The 20904-nt window shown below is 45.1% G+C and overlaps 1 protein-coding gene across 4 annotated transcripts in view; it reads right to left on the bottom strand.

Moving 5' to 3' along the window:
• The window catches only part of LOC144604959 (copine-8), a 193991-nt gene that overhangs the window by 111667 nt on the left and 61420 nt on the right, over positions 1 to 20904 (bottom strand). For 3 of the 4 annotated variants that reach the window (XM_078419884.1, XM_078419881.1, XM_078419883.1), the window contains exons 3-5: positions 9628 to 9674; positions 7872 to 7975; positions 2044 to 2083 (exon numbers count right to left, since the gene is read on the bottom strand). In XM_078419884.1, the coding sequence (XP_078276010.1) occupies positions 2044 to 2083; positions 7872 to 7975; positions 9628 to 9674 (191 nt within the window). The remainder of the gene's footprint in view (positions 1 to 2043; positions 2084 to 7871; positions 7976 to 9627; positions 9675 to 20904) is intronic. The other variant, XM_078419882.1, reaches the window with a different exon arrangement.

Below are 20904 nucleotides of genomic sequence, written 5' to 3'. Positions count from 1 at the left end.
GTCGGTAGATTTGTGGTAGACGTCAGTCGATGGTTTGTGTCCTGTGATGGAGACAGAGTAATCAAGAAAGGGGAGAGAGGTGTCGGAGATAGTCCAGGTGAATTTCAAAGCAGGGTGGAAGTTAGTGGAAAGGTTAATGAAATCAACGAGTTCTGCACGGGTGCAGGAGGCAGCCCCGATGCAGTCATTAATATAGCGGAGAAAGAATTGGGGGATGGTGCCAGTATACGGTTGGGACAAAGACCAATGGTATGAGGACAGAGAGAGGAGCTTGGGGGATATGTCATGGAGGGAGCTCAGAGACGAGAGGGGTGTGCGGGGTGGTGTAGGGGAAGTTGCATGGTTAACATTTGAGGAAGGGCAGCAGGATCCAGCAGCAACAATGGCAAGAGCCCTGATTTATAGGGAACCGGGGGAGCAGCGGGTCCTAGGAGAGTTAACTGGGGGGGGGGGGGAGGGGGGGTGTTGGGAGTCGCATCGTCAACTCCCCCAGCCTGGATGTGGTGGGGACGGAGGGCATCGGATCCAGGGAAGGTAGCAACCTTAGCCCGTGGGTTGCTGGGGAGGAGGCGAGGACCAACGAAGTCAGTGGTCTGGCTCAGGGACGTCTGGGGAGATAATGAGGGCTGTGGCATCGGTGGGCCCAGCCCAGGGACAGATGTACTGTGTGTCACTGGCCCCGGTGTCCCTGCTTGCTCTGGTGGCAAATGGCATCAAGGGACCCATCCTGGATGCACAGAGTGATGTGGTAGTGGGGCTTCCAGCCTCAGGACAATCGGAATGTGGTTGGATTCTGTAGCATTGGTGACAGTCCTGGGCTGGAAGCCAACAAGCTTAGTGGACAATCCTTTGTGGATCCCAGGTAAGTGAAGAAGTTCTGGTCTCCTGACTTGACAAAGGATATTTTTTTAGTCAGAGGATAGAGAATCTGTGAATTAATTGCCACAGACGACTGTGGAGGCCAAGTCATTTGGGTATTTTTAAAGCAGATTGACAGATTCTAAGGATGTCAGTGATTACGGGGAGAAAGTAGGAGAATGGGCTTGAGAGGGAATGATAGATCAGCCATGATTGAATGGTGGAGTAGACTTGATGAGTTGAATGGCCTAACTTGGTTCTGATAATTGATGAACTCCTATACTTATCATAGAAAGTGTGCCACAAGGATACACCTGAACAATCCCAGGGAAGGCACGGCTGTATTTATACAGGTTTGGAAGAATACGAGGGAATATCAGTGAAACTCACAAGATTCTGGCAGGACTATTTAGACTGGATGCAGAGAAGACAAGTACCCTAGTGATGGGTCCAGAACAAGACATCACCATCTGCGGATCAGGTTAGACATTTGATCCAGATAAAGATAACATCAACAAGAGAATATCAAAAAAAATCTAAGATATTTTCCAACCAGACTCTAGACATGACCTATTTTAATGAACAGCAATCATCGGATAGAAGATGATTCCTGCCTTCAAAGTCATCATCTCAGTTTGCTACCTCATCCGAGATATCCAACAATATTGTGAAACACTGCAGTTACATGTCTGAATAATACAATACAATTCCAGGTGTAATGTTGTCACACTAGCTACTGAATGTCAACAGTAATCTTGTACAGATTTCATAGATCTAGAAAGTGAAGATCACAAAATTTCTGTATTGAGAAACTGACTGACAAAATAAGTACCTTTACAAATCCTGAAAAGTAATGTCTATTAAAAATCTGTCAGAAGGCCGAATGAATCCCAAACTTTGCATGGCCATTTGTTGGTCAGAATCCTTCGACTCAGCGACTAACTTGACAAAATTCACTCGACATTTTTATTGTGATTATGCAGACTGAATTCAAATGGCAATAATAATTTCAAATCCAACAATAGACAAAGAGCCGCATTAGTTGTTGAAGAGAATATCTCAAAACCTTGAAGGCAAAAATTGCTAGCTAATTTCTGCGATCAGGCGATGCAAATCTTTAGTTTAACTGCACCATATTGTGACATACATCTTAAACCACAAAACGAAACCATGCAGAAAACTTACATGTTCAGATAAATTTGGACTCTTTGAATCAACGTCATAGCTGAAAATAAAATAAATTAGATGTCAGTGTGTTACGCTTCACATCAATAGTGTTTGACACAAACCAATGAAAAGATTGTAAAAGTAGTTGAAACCTTTCTTCAATATTCTTGTATCCCAATTATTAGTTTTATTAAGTCAAATCCAGACATGAAAGTTTGGAAATGCGTTTCACTATTGATTATCTTATTCTGAACTGCATTAGTATTGGGTTTTTTTCTCTTCAATAATCCCCACAAGATAATTTTCTCTTTAATGGATTGATTCACTATTCATGGAATCCACTGTTTTTTCAAAGTCGAGTCCATTGGTTCTGGCTTTTTCAGACAACCTTTTCAGATTGTAAACACAACACAATTTGGTTGCTGTATTCCCATTCCATGTGCTGCTTAGGTCCACCAATCACAAGATGACTAAGCTCGAGTCACAGGAGAAAGTCCTACCATGGCAGGAACTATCTGCATCACACACACACACACCCTAAACATGCCAGCAATTAAATATGGAACTTTAATTGATCTTTCCGAGGCAGAAACAGGAAGATGGCATGAACCATGATCATAATTACTGTTATTTAAAGACTTCTTAGAAGAAATATAGAACATGGACAAGTACAGCACAGGAACAGGCCCTTCAGGTCACAATCTGGACCGAACATGATGCTGTAGCGGGTGCGTGTGAAAGCCCGGAATGAAGGCGAGGCGCCAGGCAAATTCTGGAGAGGCTTTAATGAGCACAGCACACTACTCTCCGCTTCAGTGACAGACTGAAGACTGGGCTCGCACCAAAATCCTTGCTACTTATCTGTGTAGCTGGGAGCCGCCCCCGGATTATCTCTGCAGCTGGGAGCCGCCCCGGACCTGTCCATCACCGTGCTGGAAGGATCGATATGGGAGTGGCCTGACCCTTGGGAGCCACCACAGGACCCCCCTCCCCAGAACCGGAGGCATGAAACGGACTGGCGGGCACACAACCCGACCTGATCGTGTGCGGTGGTCAGCCGACGCAGGGGCCGGCGAAGGCGAAGGTGGAGGGAGCCGAGAAGGAGGACGCCCACGCGGCCTAGGTTGGGCAACCTGCACCGGCTGGTCGATGTCCAGATGGGCCGGCTTCAGGCGATTGACCGACGCAGTCTCACGCCGGCCCCCCCATGTCCAGCACAAAGGTGGTTGGCCCATGTTGCAGCATCTGGAATGGGCCCTCGTACAGCCTCTGGAGCGGCGTCCGGTGTGCGTCACGGTGCAAGAAGACATAAGGGCAGTCCCGGAGAGCTGATGGCACGCGAGGGCGAAAGGCCCCATGGTGAGATGTTGGCACTGGCGCAAGCTTGCCCACCCGCTCGTGAAGGCACTGTAGGGCGGCCGAGGATGGCTCCTGTTGTCCTTACACCGAGGGCATGAACTCCCCAGGCACCGTGAGCGGAGATCCGTAGACGAGCTCTGCCGAGGACGAGGCCAAGTCCTCCTTTGGGGCGGTCCGAATGCCCACCAAAGACCCACGGCAATGCGTCCAACCAGTCCGGGTCCGTGAGCCGCGCCTTCGGTGCGGCCTTGAGTTGCCGGTGGAACCTCTCCACCAGGCCGTTTGCCTGCGGGTGATAGGCCGTGGTGTGGAGCAGGAGCTCCTTAAGGCCGAGGAAACTTGCCATCGGCTGGGGGGTCGCGCAGGTAGAATACAACGTAGCCGGCTGTTTCCTGGTCCAGGGCGCTGACCACATAATAGTAACGGGTGGCAGTAATGCCCCGCAGCTGGAACTGGGCCTCCGCCTGTTGAAACCAGACGTGAGGCTGAGCGGTCCAGAAGGTGGGCCATTTTAACGTGACCGCATTGAGCTGGGCCTGGTCGGCTGGTGAGGCAGGCGGCGCAGCGGGCAGTGCGTTGGACGGTCCGGCAAGCTTCTTGTTTGGCTCCATCATACCTGTAACGGAGCGTCGAGGGTCATCAGTGTAGCGGGTGCGTGAGAAAGGCCGGAATGAAGGCGAGGAGCCAGGCAAATTCTCGAGAGGCTTTAATGAACACAGCACACTACTCTCCGCTTCAGTGAGAGACTGAAGACTGGCATCGCGCCAAAATCCTTGCTACTTAACTGTGTAGCTGGGAGCCGCCCCCGGATTATCTCTGCAGCTGGGAGCCGCCCCCGGACCTGTCCATCACCGTGCTGGAAGGTTCGATATGGGAGTGGCCTGACCCTTGGGAGCCGCCACAATGCCAAGATAAAACTAAATCTCAATGCAAGTTGTACTCTTGGGTCACTGGTATCCTTGACCCTTGTGGTAATGATGCCCCCATAGTGCATTCAGTTCCAGAATTCTGGCCAAGTGATCAAGAAATGGCCACAATTTTCCAAGTTGAAACACTACGCAACTAGCTGCCCTTGTTCTTTTAGGTGAGATGTTCTTGGGGTAATCACTTTGTAAAACCTATTGTGGTTGTTTTGAACTATTTCATCTAAAAGAGACAGGCTGCAAGTCCATTTAAATGGATTAGTGTTGTTCTGACCTAGCAATGGCAATAGAGTTCCCAACGGCAAAGGGATCCCGGTCAGCAGGGGTATGACCGACCTCACAACCTGCATAAACAGCAAGTACAGTACCTGGAACAGCCAGGGCCGCCACCATTGTGCCTGGAAACCCAGTCATTGAGGTGGGCTGCTAGTAGGAATGAGGCATAATGGACAGCACCGTCTCTCCCTTATGATCCCACTGGCCAAAACTATCCCGAGAAAATAAGATGGAGCACCTCAGAACAAATTTGCTTCGCATGGGATGCGAGGGAATATTGTTGACTATGTTTCCGAGACATGGCTTACCCATGGCTTACCCAAATTTCTCCACCCTGTATCAATGAAGTTGAAGCAGGATTCGGCAATGACTGAACTAACATTCGCACAAGAGTGAACTTACATGATATGTTTTATTTACAGTGACAAGGAAATCCAGGACCACATGGGGGCACTCTCCCTTGTTGTCAGGGTGCATGTGCAATGATGCTGGTGAATTTGGGCTTGTCCTGGAGGAGGTGTGGTGATCTCCCTGCAGTTTACCTGTGCCGTGAGTGGAGGCACTGGCAGCCCCAGACTAATCCTGGCAGCTCAGCTTTGGGGCTTGAAAAGGCAACGCTGGCAATCTCTGGATTATCCTGGCAGCTCAATATTTACGTGTGTGCATGGGGGCACAGTTGATCAAACGGCGTCATTGGGTAAGATGAAAGCTGGCAGCTATTGGCTTCGGGTAAACTCTTCACGGTGCTCAGACAGCACGGTCTTGTCCAATTCCTGTTCTCCACACCTATAACATCTTGCAGTGGTGCAGCCCCTTTTAACTACCAAGGGAATTCACCTCTGACAGCATGACCCTGGCCTACATCCCACCTCAGGCAGATGTTCAGCTAGCACTGGAGCATGCCATGGTGAACAAACACCAGATGGCGTGCTCCAACACCTTTTCCATCATAGCCAGAGACTACAACAAAACTCGTTTGAAGAAGTGACTTCTTAGCTACCACCATGGCATGTCCTCCAGCACCAGTGGATCAAATACTCTTGACCATGCTACTCCAGCCTCAAAGATTCCTATCGCCCCATGCCTCACTCTCACTTTTGGAAATCATACCATTCGACTGTGCTGTGTTTTTCCAGCGTACAGTCAGCAACTGAAGAGAGAGCTCCAACAGTGAGAACTGAACTGATCAGAGGCAGTGCTAAAAAAAAAGTACCCAATTTTTCTCAACTGGTCACAGTCAACAGAAATTACCAAGCAATCAGATTTACATTTCATGGAACATCATTGAGAAAATATCGTGTACCCGTAACATTGATATTCTATCGCCATTATGCATTCGTCCACGTCTTCAGATTTTGTTCCCAATAGACAATTTGCAGCGGTTCAAAAAATGTTCTTAAGAATATGAATTCAATGCACCACAAGCATGCAAACTGAAAATTATATTCTATTAATAATCCCAAATTGCCTTAGCTTAGAATATTCATGATCAATGTGTGATATTACATAACATACCTTAAAGAAACAAACCGTCAGACTCATTATGCATGACACAAGTAGTAAATATACACAGATCTAAGAAATAGCTCAACAAATTAATTCTCTCATTATTGTACACCATATCTTTGTAAAACGTATTAAATTTGATACAGAAGAAGTCCTAAAATAAAATATTTCACTAAAATAGAAAAACTATTTTTTAGTGTAGAAATATGTAAAAGTTGCATCTTTGAATGCAACGGAGTTTAAAAATTACAAAAATTAGACAAATGCAACGTGCAATTCAGATGAAAATAACATTCAATTTTAAATTAGATCAATTAGTAATTTACTCCAAATCCAATTTTAGTGTTCTGGTCTCCAAATGTTAAGTGCCACTGTTGCTCACTGGATTTGCTATTGCCAAATGAGTTGGATAGCCAAGGTTCAAGGCACATCTGGTCAAGTACTAACCTACAATCAAAAAACAATACATAAAGGAATCTATGACAAATCTGCGGATGTAATTACGAGGGGCTAAGAGATCTGCACAGTTAGTTTGTAATGCTAAATGGACAAGTTAAAAATAACTATCAAAATGACAAATAGAATCCAATATCTTAGAGGTGGCAATATTACAATGGAACATGATGACTTTCTGCGTGCTGTTCCAGAAGTGGACATATCATACATGGTATGATTTGACTGGATAGATGCAGAACAAGATTTTCACTGTATTGCGGTACCCATGACAATAAAAATCTGGATTGATATCTGTAGAACACTAAAAGGAGGATCAAAATTGGTCTATTGCTAAACAAAGCCCTGGAACAGTTCCAGCTGACATATCTTTAGAAAGGATACATGATCCTGGAGGGAGTGCAGTCTAAATTCTCAAGAGTTGAACTATAAGGAGAGACTACACAAACTAAGGGTTATATGGTTACATTAATTGAAATGTTAAAACATCAGAGAATTAGAGTAGCACAGGTGGACTGATTATGTCCTTTGTGTTAGGGGCAACAAATGTAAGAGCAATGTGGCTTGTTCCAACCACTCCTTTTCCACGCAGTCCTGCAATTGTTTGTTTAATGAACAAATCTAATTCCCTTTTGAAAGCCACAATACAATCAAATCCCACCATTTGGTCTAACAATTCAATCCAGATGTTAATTAGGGAATGCAAAAATAGTTTCTTTCATGTTGCCTTTACCGTTCATCTCTATGTTGCTTCTCAACATTCCCACCAAGGGATCAGGTTTTATTTAATTTGTGTAGTCCACGATTTTAATGCTTAGTACATCTCATGTCAAGCCTTTTCACTGTAAAAAGAATCAATCTTTTCCCCCAACACGTCTCGCTCATTCCTGAAACTATTCTTGCACATTTCTTCTGCCCTCTCAACATAACCCTCACATCCTTTCTAAATGAGTGACCAGAGAGACGACATTTTTCTGGGTATGTTCTGGACCAATGTTACAATATTTTGTCAGTACTTATTTGCCAGGATCCCTTACGAGGCATCACATAGCATTAGAATTGGCACGTTGCCTCATGTGAAGGGGATATCTGAAAATACATTGGATTTTGATATCCTTGAAATGATTGGCATTGCAAGAAAATGAAACAATGATTAATATAATGAAAAAAATAGGTTTGCAAATTGAACAAATAAGCTTTCACATTTAATTTATATATTTGGCCTACTAACATGAGAATCGGCACATTTATTAAATGCCTGTTAGAGGTGGCGGGGTCTGCTTGTTATAACAATAAAATGCACATTTGCTTCATAACATATTTACGTACAAATCAAATCGAAGATTCTGACGCTCTTCAAAGAAGTAATCAAGAAGAAATTTTCTCACAAAGTCTGGATTCAAAGTATTGTCGATAGCTTCTGTTCTTCCATACTGTTGAAAAATATATATTTTATAAAGTTGTGCCATAAATTCACTGCTGACATATTCAACATGGCAAATGATAATAAATATGAAGTGGTGCAAGACAGATTGAAGCACAAGAACACTGAATAAAGAGCACGTACTGAGTTCATAAGTTTAATTTTGAACCATACTTTTCTTCCAGTGAAAAAATTGACAATTTCAAGAAATGTTTGTAGTGCACTTTGGATTTTACAGCCTGTTAAAATTATACATTAAACATTAAATATGAAACAATTCATGCTGATCACAAAAGGTGGAGGTTAATTAAAAACTAGATTTAACTTGAAATTAAGCATGATGTTAGTGAAATTTAGAGATTTTTAAGTATTATCTCAACAGTAACATAAATAGACCGGAATAATTTATTCAGTCCATTTTAAACAAGATATTTATTAATATCCTGAAACAAGTACAAAACCTTTCAAAATATGCTAACTTTTATCCTTGCACCTCAAAGGCCCAATTTTTACAAATTCAAACAAGCACAGTTGGTGGAAACTCACAACAATGATTAAATCCATATTGGGCTATGGCAATCTTTGGAGCGTGTCTCAAAATCATTTTCTTGCAATCAGAATAAAAGGACGCACCTTTATACTGGAGATGAGGAGGAATTTCTTTAGCCAGTGTGTGGTGAGTGTGTGGAATTAATTGCCACAGATGCCAAGCCATGGGTATTTTTAAAACAGATGTTGATATGTTCTTGATTAGTAAGGGTGTCAAAGGTAACAGGGAGAAGGCAGGAGAATGGGGTTGAGAGGGAAAATAGATCAGCCATGATTGAATGGCAGTGACACAGAGGTAGATGTGCTGCCTTACAGCGTCAGAGAACAGGTTCAATCCCGATTATAGGTGCTGTCTGTACAGAGTTTCTATGTTCTCCTTGTGACCGTGTAGGTTTTCATTGGGTGCTCCCATTCTTTCCCACACTCCAAAGACTTATAGGTTTGTAGGTTAAGTAGCTTTGGTAAGGTGTAAAATTGTCCTTGGAGTGTAGGATAGTATTAGTATTTGGGGTGAACGCTCATCAGAGTAGACTTAGTGGGCCAAGGGCCTTTTTCCATGCTGTATCTCTAAAGTCCAAAGCAGACTCAATGAGTGAATGGCCTAGTTCTACTCCCATGTCTTATGACTGTTGGAGAATGGCAAATATTCCCTCTCATGAAAGGTTATTAAAAGCAATAAACTTATAGTTTAGAGTTAGAGCTTGGAAACAGGCCTTTGAGCCTCCACAAACCATTGATCACCTGTTCACACTAGTTCTGTGTTATCCCACTTTCTCATCCACTCCCTGCTAGGGCTAATTTACAGAGGCCAATTAACGTGCAAACCCACATGTATTTGGGATGTGGGATGGTAATGGGGCTCCTGGAGGAAACACTAAAGGTCAAAGGGAGAATGCGCAAACTCAAACAGCACTACAGGTCAGGTTCAAACCCAGGTCTCTGGCACTGTGAGACAGCAGTTCCACCAGTTGTGCCACACTACTGCCCTTAATGTCAAACTAATTGTAACACCAACCAGAGGAATTGCCCCTAAAACTTAATCAGTTTACTATAATAAATCAAATTTAATCTAGAGTTTACATTGATATTAAAATAATTGCATCAATAACATACCTCTCTCCATTCTTTGTTCCCAACACCTTGCAGGTATAAAACACAAACTGTGAGAAAAAAAATCAGACGGATGTAAAAATTCATTATAAAAAAAATCAACTCCCAAATTACTTAAACTTAACGCAGATAGCTACAGTAAAAGATACGCAAGGAATCCTCGATGCATGAAACTTTGAAAAACTATGAAAGCTTTTGCTATCATTACAAATGATATGTCCTCAAATTACAACTCATTTTTTCATTATAACAAATGTAACATTTTCTGTGCAAAGGTATGTGCAAATAAATTGATAATTAAATTTAATAACATTTCCACATTGAATTTCCCTGGCCTTTTCAATTTACAATTTACACAAAACCACAATTTCCAGGAATACAACTCTTCTGGGGAAAAAAAAATCCATAAATCAGACAAATTTGTGAAAGGATTTTGTTCATCATTGTAAAATGATCAATTTTCCTTCCATTATTCAGACATCCAAAGAGCATTTGGCAATTAAAAATCGTAAGTCACAAAGAAAATATTTATGTCTTTAATTACTGCTGAAAATAAAATTTGAGAGAAAGGACAAATAAATATCTATATTTCATTTAGGAACAAATTAATCTGTACAGTTAATCAGCTGCATGATGTGATTTGCAGAATTACGCAAACTAGATTCATTTAACATTAAACTATGGCGAGTCTGGAAACTTGCCCCCCCCCCCCCAGAACCCGAGGTACGGAACCTAGCAGGGAGCCGGATTTCGCGACCAGAACGAGTAAGGAGAGGGGCAACCTGAACCACAGGAGCAGGGGATTCCGGACTTGGTGGAACTGCCGGAGCGGGGGGTCCTGGACTGATCGGAACTGCCGGAGGCCGGCCTCTCCGAGGTGGTTGGCCGGCCAGGACCGGGCAGTCCGGATCCAAGTGCGCAGGTTTAAGCCTGGACACCGAGACGAGCTCACTCCTGCCGCCCACGACTAAGGTGAAGGTGACCGTCCCCTTACACAAAACCCAGAACGGCCCTTCATAGACCCTCTGCAACGGGGAACGATGGGCATCCTTACGCAGAAATACAAACTCACAGTCCTTCAGGGCAGTCGGTTCGTGTACCATAGTACACCCATGACGTGAAGTCGGAACCGGGGCCAGGGAACCCACGCGTGCCCGGAGCGATGCTAAGACTGACGGGACTGGAGGCAGCTGGCCGGAGGGGTCCGGAAGCAAATCCCCGGGTACTCGAAGTGGCGAGCCATATACTAGCTCCGCGGATGAAGCACCGAGATCCTGCTTAGGAGCAGTCCGGATGCCCAGAAGGACCCAGGGAAGTTGGTCTACCCAGTCCGGGCCTTCTAGCCTCGCACTGAGGGCCGCCTTGAGTTGACGGTGGAACCTCTCCACAAGCCCATTAGCCTGGGGGTGGTACGCTGTGGTGTGTTGTAACGGGGAACCGTACAGCTCTGCTAGCGTGGCCCAGAGGGTCGAAGTGAACTGTGGCCCCCTGTCAGTGGTAATAACAGCCGGAACTCCGAAACGTGCCACCCAATGGAGGGCCAAAGTCCTGGTACAAGAGGCAGCAGAGGTATCTGACAATGGGAAAGCCTCTGGCCACCGGGTGAACCGATCCACCACCGTGAGGAGATGGGTGTAGCCCCGGGAGGAAGGCAAGGGCCCGACTAAATCCACGTGAATGTGGAAAAAACAGTCCGCTGGGACCTCAAACTCCTGTACCGGGGGCTGGACATGGCGCTGGACTTTAGCGGTCTGGCAGGGAATGCAGGAACGAGCCCAAACAGCTACCTGTTTACGCAGGCCATGCCACACAAACCGAGCGGCTACTAAGGTAGAGGTGGAGCGGATGGACGGGTGCACCAGCCCGTGAATGGCATCGAAAACCCGGCGTTGAAGGGAGGGCGGCACTACCGGCCTGGGACGGGGAAGGGAAACATCACACCAGACTTTTGTGCCTTCTGGCCCGCAGGCTACCTGAGCCAACTTCAACCCCGAAGTGGTGGACTGGTATACCGAGGCGGTATCCGCCAGAAGCTGTGCCTCCGCAAGCTCCTGGGGATCCACCTCGCAGTCCACCGCCGAAATGGGGGAAAAGCAGGCCGAGACAGGGCGTCAGCAACGGCATTAAGCTTACCCGCGACATGACGGACATCGGTGGTAAACTCGGAGATGGCAGGCAGGTGCCGCTGCTGGCGGGCCGACCATGGGTCGGACAATTTGGAAAAAGCAAAAGTTAATGGTTTATGGTCTGTAAAGGCCACGAATGGGCGGCCATCAAGGAAATACCTGAAATGATAAACAGCTAAATAGAGGGCCAGAAGCTCTCGGTCAAAGGCGCTATACTTCAGCTCAGCCGAACTCAGATGCCAGCTGAAAAACGCCAAGGGCTGCCAAAGGGCACCGACCTGCTGCTCCAAAACCCCACCCACCGCCACGTCAGACGCATCAACCGTCAGGGACGTGGGGGCGGAGGCGCTCGGGTGGACCAACATGGTGGCGTCTGCCAAAGCCGCCTTAGCTGCTGCAAAAGCCGACTCCGCGGCCGGGGACCATATCAACTCTACAGGTTTACCCGCAAGGCACTGGAAGAGCGGGCGCATGACCCGCGCAGCTGCCGGGACGAACCTATGGTAGAAGTTAACCATGCCTACGAACTCCTGCAGACCTTTCACTGTGGTGGGTGAGGGAAATGCACGGATAGCCTCCACCTACTCGGGCAAAGGGGTGACACCGGCAGGGGTGATTCTGTGCCCTAAAAAATCGAGAGAAGATAGGCCGAATTGACACTTGGAGGGTTGGATGATGAGCCCGTGGTCTTGGAGCTGCTGGAATACAGTCCGCAAGTGGACCAGGTGTTCCTGCACTGAGGGGCTGGCGACCAGGATGTCATCTAAATAAATAAACACAAAAGGTAAACCCCGACCCACACGGTCCATCAGTCGCTGGAAAGCCTGTGCCGCGTTCATTAAACCGAAAGGCATGCGCAACCATTCGAACAACCCAAACGGAGTGATCGTGGCAGTTTTTGGTATGTCCTTCGGCCGCACAGGAATCTGGTGGTATCCCCGCACCAAATCGATCTTGGAGAACACCACGGCACCTTCCAGCCCAGACGAGAAATCCTGCAGGTGCGGTATGGGGTAGCGATCAGCCGTGGTGACAGCGTTGAGACGCCGATAATCGCCACATGGTCTCCACCCCCCAGATGCTTTGGAGACCATATGCAACGGCGAGGCCCACGTGCTGTAAGACTGATGGACAATTCCCATTTCCTCCATCTTCCTAAATTCCTCCCGCGCCACCGCCAGCCCGAGCGAAAACGGGGGGCCCTTGGTGCGGATGTGGTGGACAACGCTGTGCTTGGCCAAAAGGGCGTCTAAACGCTGGATGAGCAGCTCTGGAAACTCCGCCAGGATCTCAGCATACGAGTCGGGGGCCGCGACGACGGCCTGGACGGTTGGGTTGGGCTGGGCGGGGTGGCGGTTGTCGGAGCGACGGGCTCATTGCTGGCGGAGGGTCGGAGGTCGTTACCGCGGACGTCGGGGACCAGTGAAAAGGCCCAGAGAAAATCTGCGCCTAGGATCGCTTGGCTGACGTCTGCTATAATGAATGGCCATTCATACGTGCGGAGGCCTAAAACCAGGGACATCTTCCGCGTACCAAATGTGCGGATGGGGCTGCCATTAACCGCGATGAGGGTAGGACCTGTCTTACCCGATCTGGTCTCAAGGTCGGTCGGCGGTACTATACTGACAATGGCTCCCGTGTCCACCAAAAATTCTGTGTCCGTGAATCGGTATCGGACGTAGAGGCGTCGGTTCTGGCCAATCGTAACTGCCCCTATGTACGATCGGCCGAGGCATTTCCCGAGAAGGTACAAGGTGAGCGGCAGTTGCGGGATTCTCCACCACATCGTAGATGGTAATAGCACCAGCCGCACTTGTGCGGATCCTTTTGGCGGGCTTTTGGAGAAATGGCGGGAGACGCGGCGCCATCTTGAGCGCATCAGCTTTTTCTGCAAATGCCACGGGGTCCTTAAAAGAACAATCCGTGAGCATAAGTTTGACATCTTCGGGAAGCTTCTCTCGGAATGCCTGCTCGAACATGAGGCAATCCGTATGTTCACCTGCTAGCATTAACATCTCAGCCATGAGAACGGACGGCAGCCGATCTCCGAGATCCGGTAGGTGCAGAAGTTTCTTAGCTCAGTCATGCCTATTGAACCCGAAGGTTCGTAGTAACTGTGCCTTCATGGCCTCGTACTTGTCTTCCGCGGGAGGGTTTACGATTAACCGCATCACACGTGTGGTTGTCTCCGGCGATAGAGCGCTGACGAGGTAGTAGTATTTCGTCGCATCTGCCGAGATGTTTCTTAAGTGAAACTGGGCTTCGGTGTGGACAAACCAAGATTGTGGTTGATGTGTCCAAAACGACGGAAGGTGAACGCTGACCGCGCTTAGCTGCGGTGTGTCGGGCGCAGCAGCCAACAACGGGGCGTCGTGTTCGTTCATGGTCGGTGATCGCCCAGATCACGTCGGGGTCACCAATATGGCGAGTCTGGAAACTTGTTCTTTGTTGAAGAAGTTTATTGCGACAGCAATATTCGATTACAAAGTTTTCTTAACAAGATTACAGACAATCATTAAAACTAACTGTTCTCTTCGAAGACGTCTCCGAACTGACTCTTTTCGGGTGCCAAAAGCGCACATGACAACGCTGTCCAATCAGCGGTGTCGCTCTCTGGACCAATCCCTACGGTCGTACCCACACGTGACCTTGCTGGCCAATCTGAGGGTTCGACTACTAGGACCACTCTCTATGGTCGCTACAAAACAGTCCTGTTTCTGCGTCCCATTATCTGTTTGCATGGTTCCCCAGCGAACCTGTTGCATAATCTTGCCACAAATTGTACAACAATAACATGTAACATTTTCTGTGCAAAGGCATTATAATAAAATTTCCACATTGAATTTCCTTGGCCTTTTCAATTTCAAAAGAAGGGTCTGGTCAAAACATTGAATATTTCTCTTTTCATTGATACTGCCCGACCCTCAGTGCTGTCAACATTTTCTGTTTTTGTACAGAAACTACCAAGGAGTCACACAGCATGGAAACATCCTTCGGCCCAACCTGCCTATGCCGACCAACATGCCCCATTTACACTAGTCCCATCTGCCTGCGTTTGGCCCATATACCACTAAACCTACCGTCCAGGTATCTGTTCAAATGATTTTTAAACATAAAATGCTTCACCCTATGACTTATGAAACAGTACGCGGTTTTGAAAGGACAAAGGCCAACCAGTTCCGATAATCTGTTCAACAGGGTCTCCTGCCTTTTACACTGATGTGGCTTCCCACCAAATCTAATACTCAAAGACAATGACCGTACCATCATTACTATTCTATTTGTGCTTGTTCATGGCTTGCAGCTCAAGATTGCGCTCAAGTGAAACTGCCTCATATAGGACCAAAGGGTGTGTAACACTTGTCCCTGCACCGCCTCCCTCACATCTGTCCAACAAACTAAACTACCCTTCCAGATTCCATAACAATTCACATGCGCATGCTCCAACTTCATCTCATTCTTCCTTCCCACTGTGGCATCGGTCATGATGCCGGATCAATAATGAATACCCTGGAGGACACAGCAAGGTGAACTCACCCAATGGCTTTATTTCTAGAGACAAAAATAAAGGGTCGAGAAGCATCCTTACAGCTTCCTCTGTTCTTTTCCCCTCTGGACTGGATTGCTGGGATTAGATTAATTGGTCCACAATGACCCTTAATTGGACATGGCTGTGGCTCGTTTACCTGTGGCCAGAAGAGGAGCGATCTTAAAGGGGACATGACACCACACCACCTTTTCCCCAGCCCCCTATCACGGTTTCATTTAATCCCAACAACTGAATCTCAATCCCCTCCTGCTGATCCCTCCCCTCTCTTTGTTGTTCCCACCAGCCATTACCCCACCTCAGTTCCATTCTTCATCTTCCCGATTCCAGAATCTGCAGCCTTATCACCTACATCCTTCAGTCCATCCTGAAGAATCCACAGTTATTAAGTATAGCAGGGGAAAAATGCATTTGGAAAGACGGGATGATTAAGACAATAGACAATAGGTGCAGGAGTAGGCCATTCAGCCCTTCGAGCCAGCACTGCCATTCAATGCGATCATGGCTGATCACTCTCAATCAGTACCCCGTTCCTGCCTTCTCCCCATACCCCCTCACTCCGCTATCCTTAAGAGCTCTATCCAGCTCTCTCTTGAAAGCATCCAACGAACTGGCCTCCACTGCCTTCTGAGGCAGAGAATTCCACACCTTCACCACTCTCTGACTGAAAAAGTTCTTCCTCATCTCCGTTCTAAATGGCCTACCCCTTATTCTTAAACTGTGGCCCCTTGTTCTGGACTCCCCCAACATTGGGAACATGTTTCCTGCCTCTAATGTGTCCAATCCCCTAATTATCTTATATGTTTCAATAAGATCCCCCTCATCCTTCTAAATTCCAGTGTATACAAGCCCAATCGCTCCAGCCTTTCAACATACGACAGTCCCGCCATTCCGGGAATTAACCTAGTGAACCTACGCTGCACGCCCTCCATAGCAAGAATATCCTTCCTCAAATTTGGAGATCAAAACTGCACACAGTACTCCAGGTGCGGTCTCACCAGGGCCCGGTACAACTGTAGAAGGACCTCTTTGCTCCTATACTCAACTCCTCTTGTTATGAAGGCCAACATTCCATTGGTTTTCTTCACTGCCTGCTGTACCTGCATGCTTCCTTTCATTGACTGATGCACTAGGACACCCAGATCTCGTTGAACTCCCCCTCCTCCTAACTTGACACCATTCAGATAATAATCTGCCTTTCTATTCTTACTTCCAAAGTGAATAACCTCACACTTATCTACATTAAACTGCATCTGCCATGTATCCGCCCACTCACACAACCTGTCCAAGTCACCCTGCAGCCTTATTGCATCTTCCTCACAATTCACACTACCCCCCAGCTTAGTATCATCTGCAAATTTGCTAATGGTACTTTTAATCCCTTCGTCTAAGTCATTAATGTATATCGTAAATAGCTGGGGTCCCAGCACCGAACCTTGCGGTACCCCACTGGTCACTGCCTCCCATTCCGAAAGGGACCCATTTATCCCCACTCTTTGCTTTCTGTCTGTCAACCAATTTTCTATCCATGTCAGTACCCTACCCCCAATACCATGTGCCCTAATTTTGCCCACTAATCTCCTATGTGGGACCTTGTCGAAGGCTTTCTGAAAGTCGAGGTACACCACATCCACTGACTCTCCCCTAGTTACATCCTCAAAAAATTCCAGTAGATTTGTCAAGCATGATTTCCCCTTCGTAAATCCATGCTGACTCGGAATGATCCTGTTACTGCTATCCAAATGCTCAGCAATTTCGTCTTTTATAATTGACTCCAGCATCTTCCCCACCACTGATGTCAGACTAACTGGTCTATAATTACCCGTTTTCTCTCTCCCTCCTTTCTTAAAAAGTGGGATAACATTTGCTATCCTCCAATCCACAGGAACTGATCCTGAATCTATAGAACATTGAAAAATGATCTCCAATGCTTCCACTATTTCTAAGGATAGTCAGCAGAGTTTTGTATAGATTATGTCTCACAAATTTTATTGTGTATTTTTGAAGAGGTAAATGAGATGGTTAACGAGGGCAGGATGGTAAGTGTAAAGGTCTACATGGACTTCAAGGCCTTTGAGAAGGTTCTGCATGGTAGGCTGCTCTTAAAAGTAAGATTGTGTGGGATCCAGGGGGAGCTAGCTGACTGGGTACAGAATTGGCTTCATGAAAGGAACCAGAGGGTCATGATGGAAAGTTATTTTTCAGACTTAAGGCCTGTGGCTAGCGGCCACTACTTCTCTATTCTTTCAGTCTTGATGAAGGATCTCAACCCAAAAAATTGTCTGTCCATTTCCTTCCACAGATGCAGCCTGACCCACTAAATTCCCCCAGCTGCTCTCTTTCTTTTGCGAGCAACGTTCTAAATTTTAAAGATGTCCCTCTATCCTGGGAACCACCCAAAGCACTCCAATAAATGTCCACTGATTTAAGTCACCTCATCGGTCAATCCTAAATTAAACAGTCCTGTAATGCACGACCTTAAAGGATCGTTAATTGCACATTTTTGCCACTGTGTTTAGCCTGAACATATTTAGTATTTCCACTTGACCCGGGCAGCATGCGTCAAATTGGTAAATCTATAAAATTTGTGACATTGATTTTAACTAGGTTTTCCCCAGGTGCTCATACAAATTCTTGCCCGAGCTTACCAATGTCTCATATCTTCAGCCACTTCCAGAAGCAACTAAATCACCTTTGTGGTTGTTTTTTTTGGCTGTGTTCTTACATGGGACTGTGACATGTGACATTTGCCATCAGTAGCATTTACACACATACTTTATTCAGTTCTATTGGCCACAAATGATTCTCAAGCTCACCAACGTATCTACCACATCTACCGTCTGCCATCAGCACTAATCTACTGGGAGAACCCCATCCTATAGTTAAGGATATCAGAGTTGAAACCAAAGATAATAGACCAGAGCAAGATAGACCACTCCGTCGAAATCACCTATACTGAAGTGTAGTACGCAAAGGAGCCATTTTAGTAGGCAAAACCCACCGTCCGTTATGCCTCTCGCAGTGTAATCAGTGTTTTGGGAGAACAGTATGTGTGATGACACCATAAAAATACAGAATATATCTAATCTATCAATTCACAGATTTTTGTTATTTTTCTTTTAAAATGTTTCTACAAGTTTCTGCCTACTAAAATGGCGCCATGACATACCACAATTTTTAGGGTCGAGTGGTCTATCTTGCTCTGCTCTATTATCTTTGATTGAAACTTCAACTATTTGTCTTACCCCAGACGCTGCCAGATCTGATGAGTGGTTCCATTCCAATGACATTTAATTTCAGATTTCTAGCCCTGCAGTTTTTCTATGCAGGGATTTTGTTTAAAGTGGTAGGTTAGAGGGTAGAACAAAATTTTGTATTTGAAGCAATCACTAGGGATAAAGGTGGAGGGGGGAGCTAAGTAAATAAATTAAAGAGGGCCCACCCTAGTTAGGTTCCCAGTGATGGGCCGGGAACAACCAGAGCGAGGCCCACTTTAAATCATGATGTTGAGAGTCTACAGAAACAAACATTGCACAGCACAAATCAACTTTCTGTTTCTAATGCTCCAAACAAGCATGACCAATCTAGTGTATTTTTGTTTAGAGATACAGGGTGGAAACAGGCCCTTTGGCCCATCGAGTCCACACTAGTTTACTTTAACTTACTATTATCACGTGCACCGAGGTACTGTAAAAAGATTTTGTTTGCGTGCTATCCAGTCAAAGAAAAAGGATTATCAATACCAATGCAATTCATGACAAGAAGTCACCAATCAAATATGTGCAATGCACAAAAGGATCCAGAAGTCAAAGTATTCCACTTTCCACTCTAAGAAACATACATTTTCAAACACATAGCAACACATTTAAATATCTAGGCTAGACATATTTAGTGAATTAAACATGCCATATTAAATGATTATATCTTAACCTGGTAAAAAATTAGCTCAGAGGTGTTGTTGAATGAAGTTTCCACGACGATAAACAAATCAGCTTTCCATAAACAATTTCTGTTTCCATTGCCAACAGTGAACAAGCGGCCACCATTACAAATGGATCACAAGCTCTCCTGTTCATGAAGTAAATGAGTTATGCCTGAAGGAAGAGCTTTGATAATACAACTTTTTAAAGAGTAAGCAAACCAACACACACTGACTCACAGATTTTTTTTAACTTGTTCCTCCACAGGAAGGAAGCACAGGAAAATAGGTTGGAAAGTTGAGCAAACATCAATGTGCCCAGGGTACACAGCTATGATTGAAAGTGTTGAGCATGTGGTTCAAATTAAACTCATTCACTGGAGGGCTGGGCTTTTGAAAAAGGTTAATGATCCAATGAGAAGAAATTCATGATGATATTAAAGAACAACAACAGTTGAATAGAAACATCTGATATGAAATGTGTAATTTCTTTGAATGTTTACGCTAAGTTTAAACTTATTATTTCAATGATTTAACCATCAGTTGCTGGAGTAAACCGAATTAGAGATGTTTTGTCAAATAATTTGTGACTCACTGACAAGAATAAAACAATGCTAGACAAGACCAAACTGCATTAGAAATAAGGATATTGAAATCTGCAATATGTAAAGAAGAGACAAGAGTATGGTCAAATATTATACAATGATAAAAATGATTTTAGAAAGGCAATGACTGCAGCCAAAAGTTTATTTTGAAATGAGACAAATACAGATCTAAATAAATAATCTATAGCGACATAATGAAATTGTACTTGTATACTATCCTTAAATATATAAAAATGCTAATAGCTTATTAAATGTGAATAGATTCACTAAAGGACTAAACACCAAGCTATATTTTAGAAAGAAAGAACTGCAGATGCTGGTTTAAATCAAAGGTAGACACAAAATGCTGGAGTAACACTGCTGGACAGGCAGCATCTCTGGGGAGAAGGAATGGGTGACTTTTTGGGTCGAGACCCTTCTGCAGTCTGCAATTAACAATCTCCTGCAATTTTGTGTCTATCTTCAAGCTATATTTTAGCTTTGCTTTGTTAATTAAATACTTTTGTTTTGCAAATTAAACATGCTAAAAAATAAATTGTACAGAGCTGAAATGCACCTATTTAATGAATTAGTCTTTGAAAGCACCACAAAGCAAACAGTATATTGCTGCTGATATGCCTTTTAATTAAAGGAGTGAACTGCTGAATAATGTTAAAAAATAACAGGTCAGTTCCAGAGAAGTGGAATTATTATTTATATCATGAAAGCTGCATTACTTTACATTCTTTATCCTGCAATTGCTGTAGGCTTCGTACAAATTCTCAAACTAATAATCTGTTCCAAATGTAAAAACATCTGAAATAAAGATCTTTCTGAGATTATTATGTTTTTATGGGACTATGTTAATTAAAGTTCTAAAATACCTAGTTTCATTTTGTTCATTTGCATCAAACCAATCTGACTGATTGGAATCAGACACACATCATCAACTCAGTGTCTGTGTTTAAGGGTATTTTCTATTTCACTAACAATTGCAAATATAGAGTCATGGAGTGTGGAAACAGGCTCTTCGACCCGACTTGCCCACACCGGCCAACATGTTCCAGCTACACTAGTCCCACCTCCCTGTGTTTGGCCCATATC

This window comes from Rhinoraja longicauda, chromosome 23, assembly GCF_053455715.1.
Source record: "Rhinoraja longicauda isolate Sanriku21f chromosome 23, sRhiLon1.1, whole genome shotgun sequence".
NCBI lineage: Eukaryota > Metazoa > Chordata > Chondrichthyes > Rajiformes > Arhynchobatidae > Rhinoraja > Rhinoraja longicauda.
The sequence above is the reverse complement of the archived record's forward strand: the minus strand, read 5'-3'. Positions and strand labels throughout refer to the sequence as shown.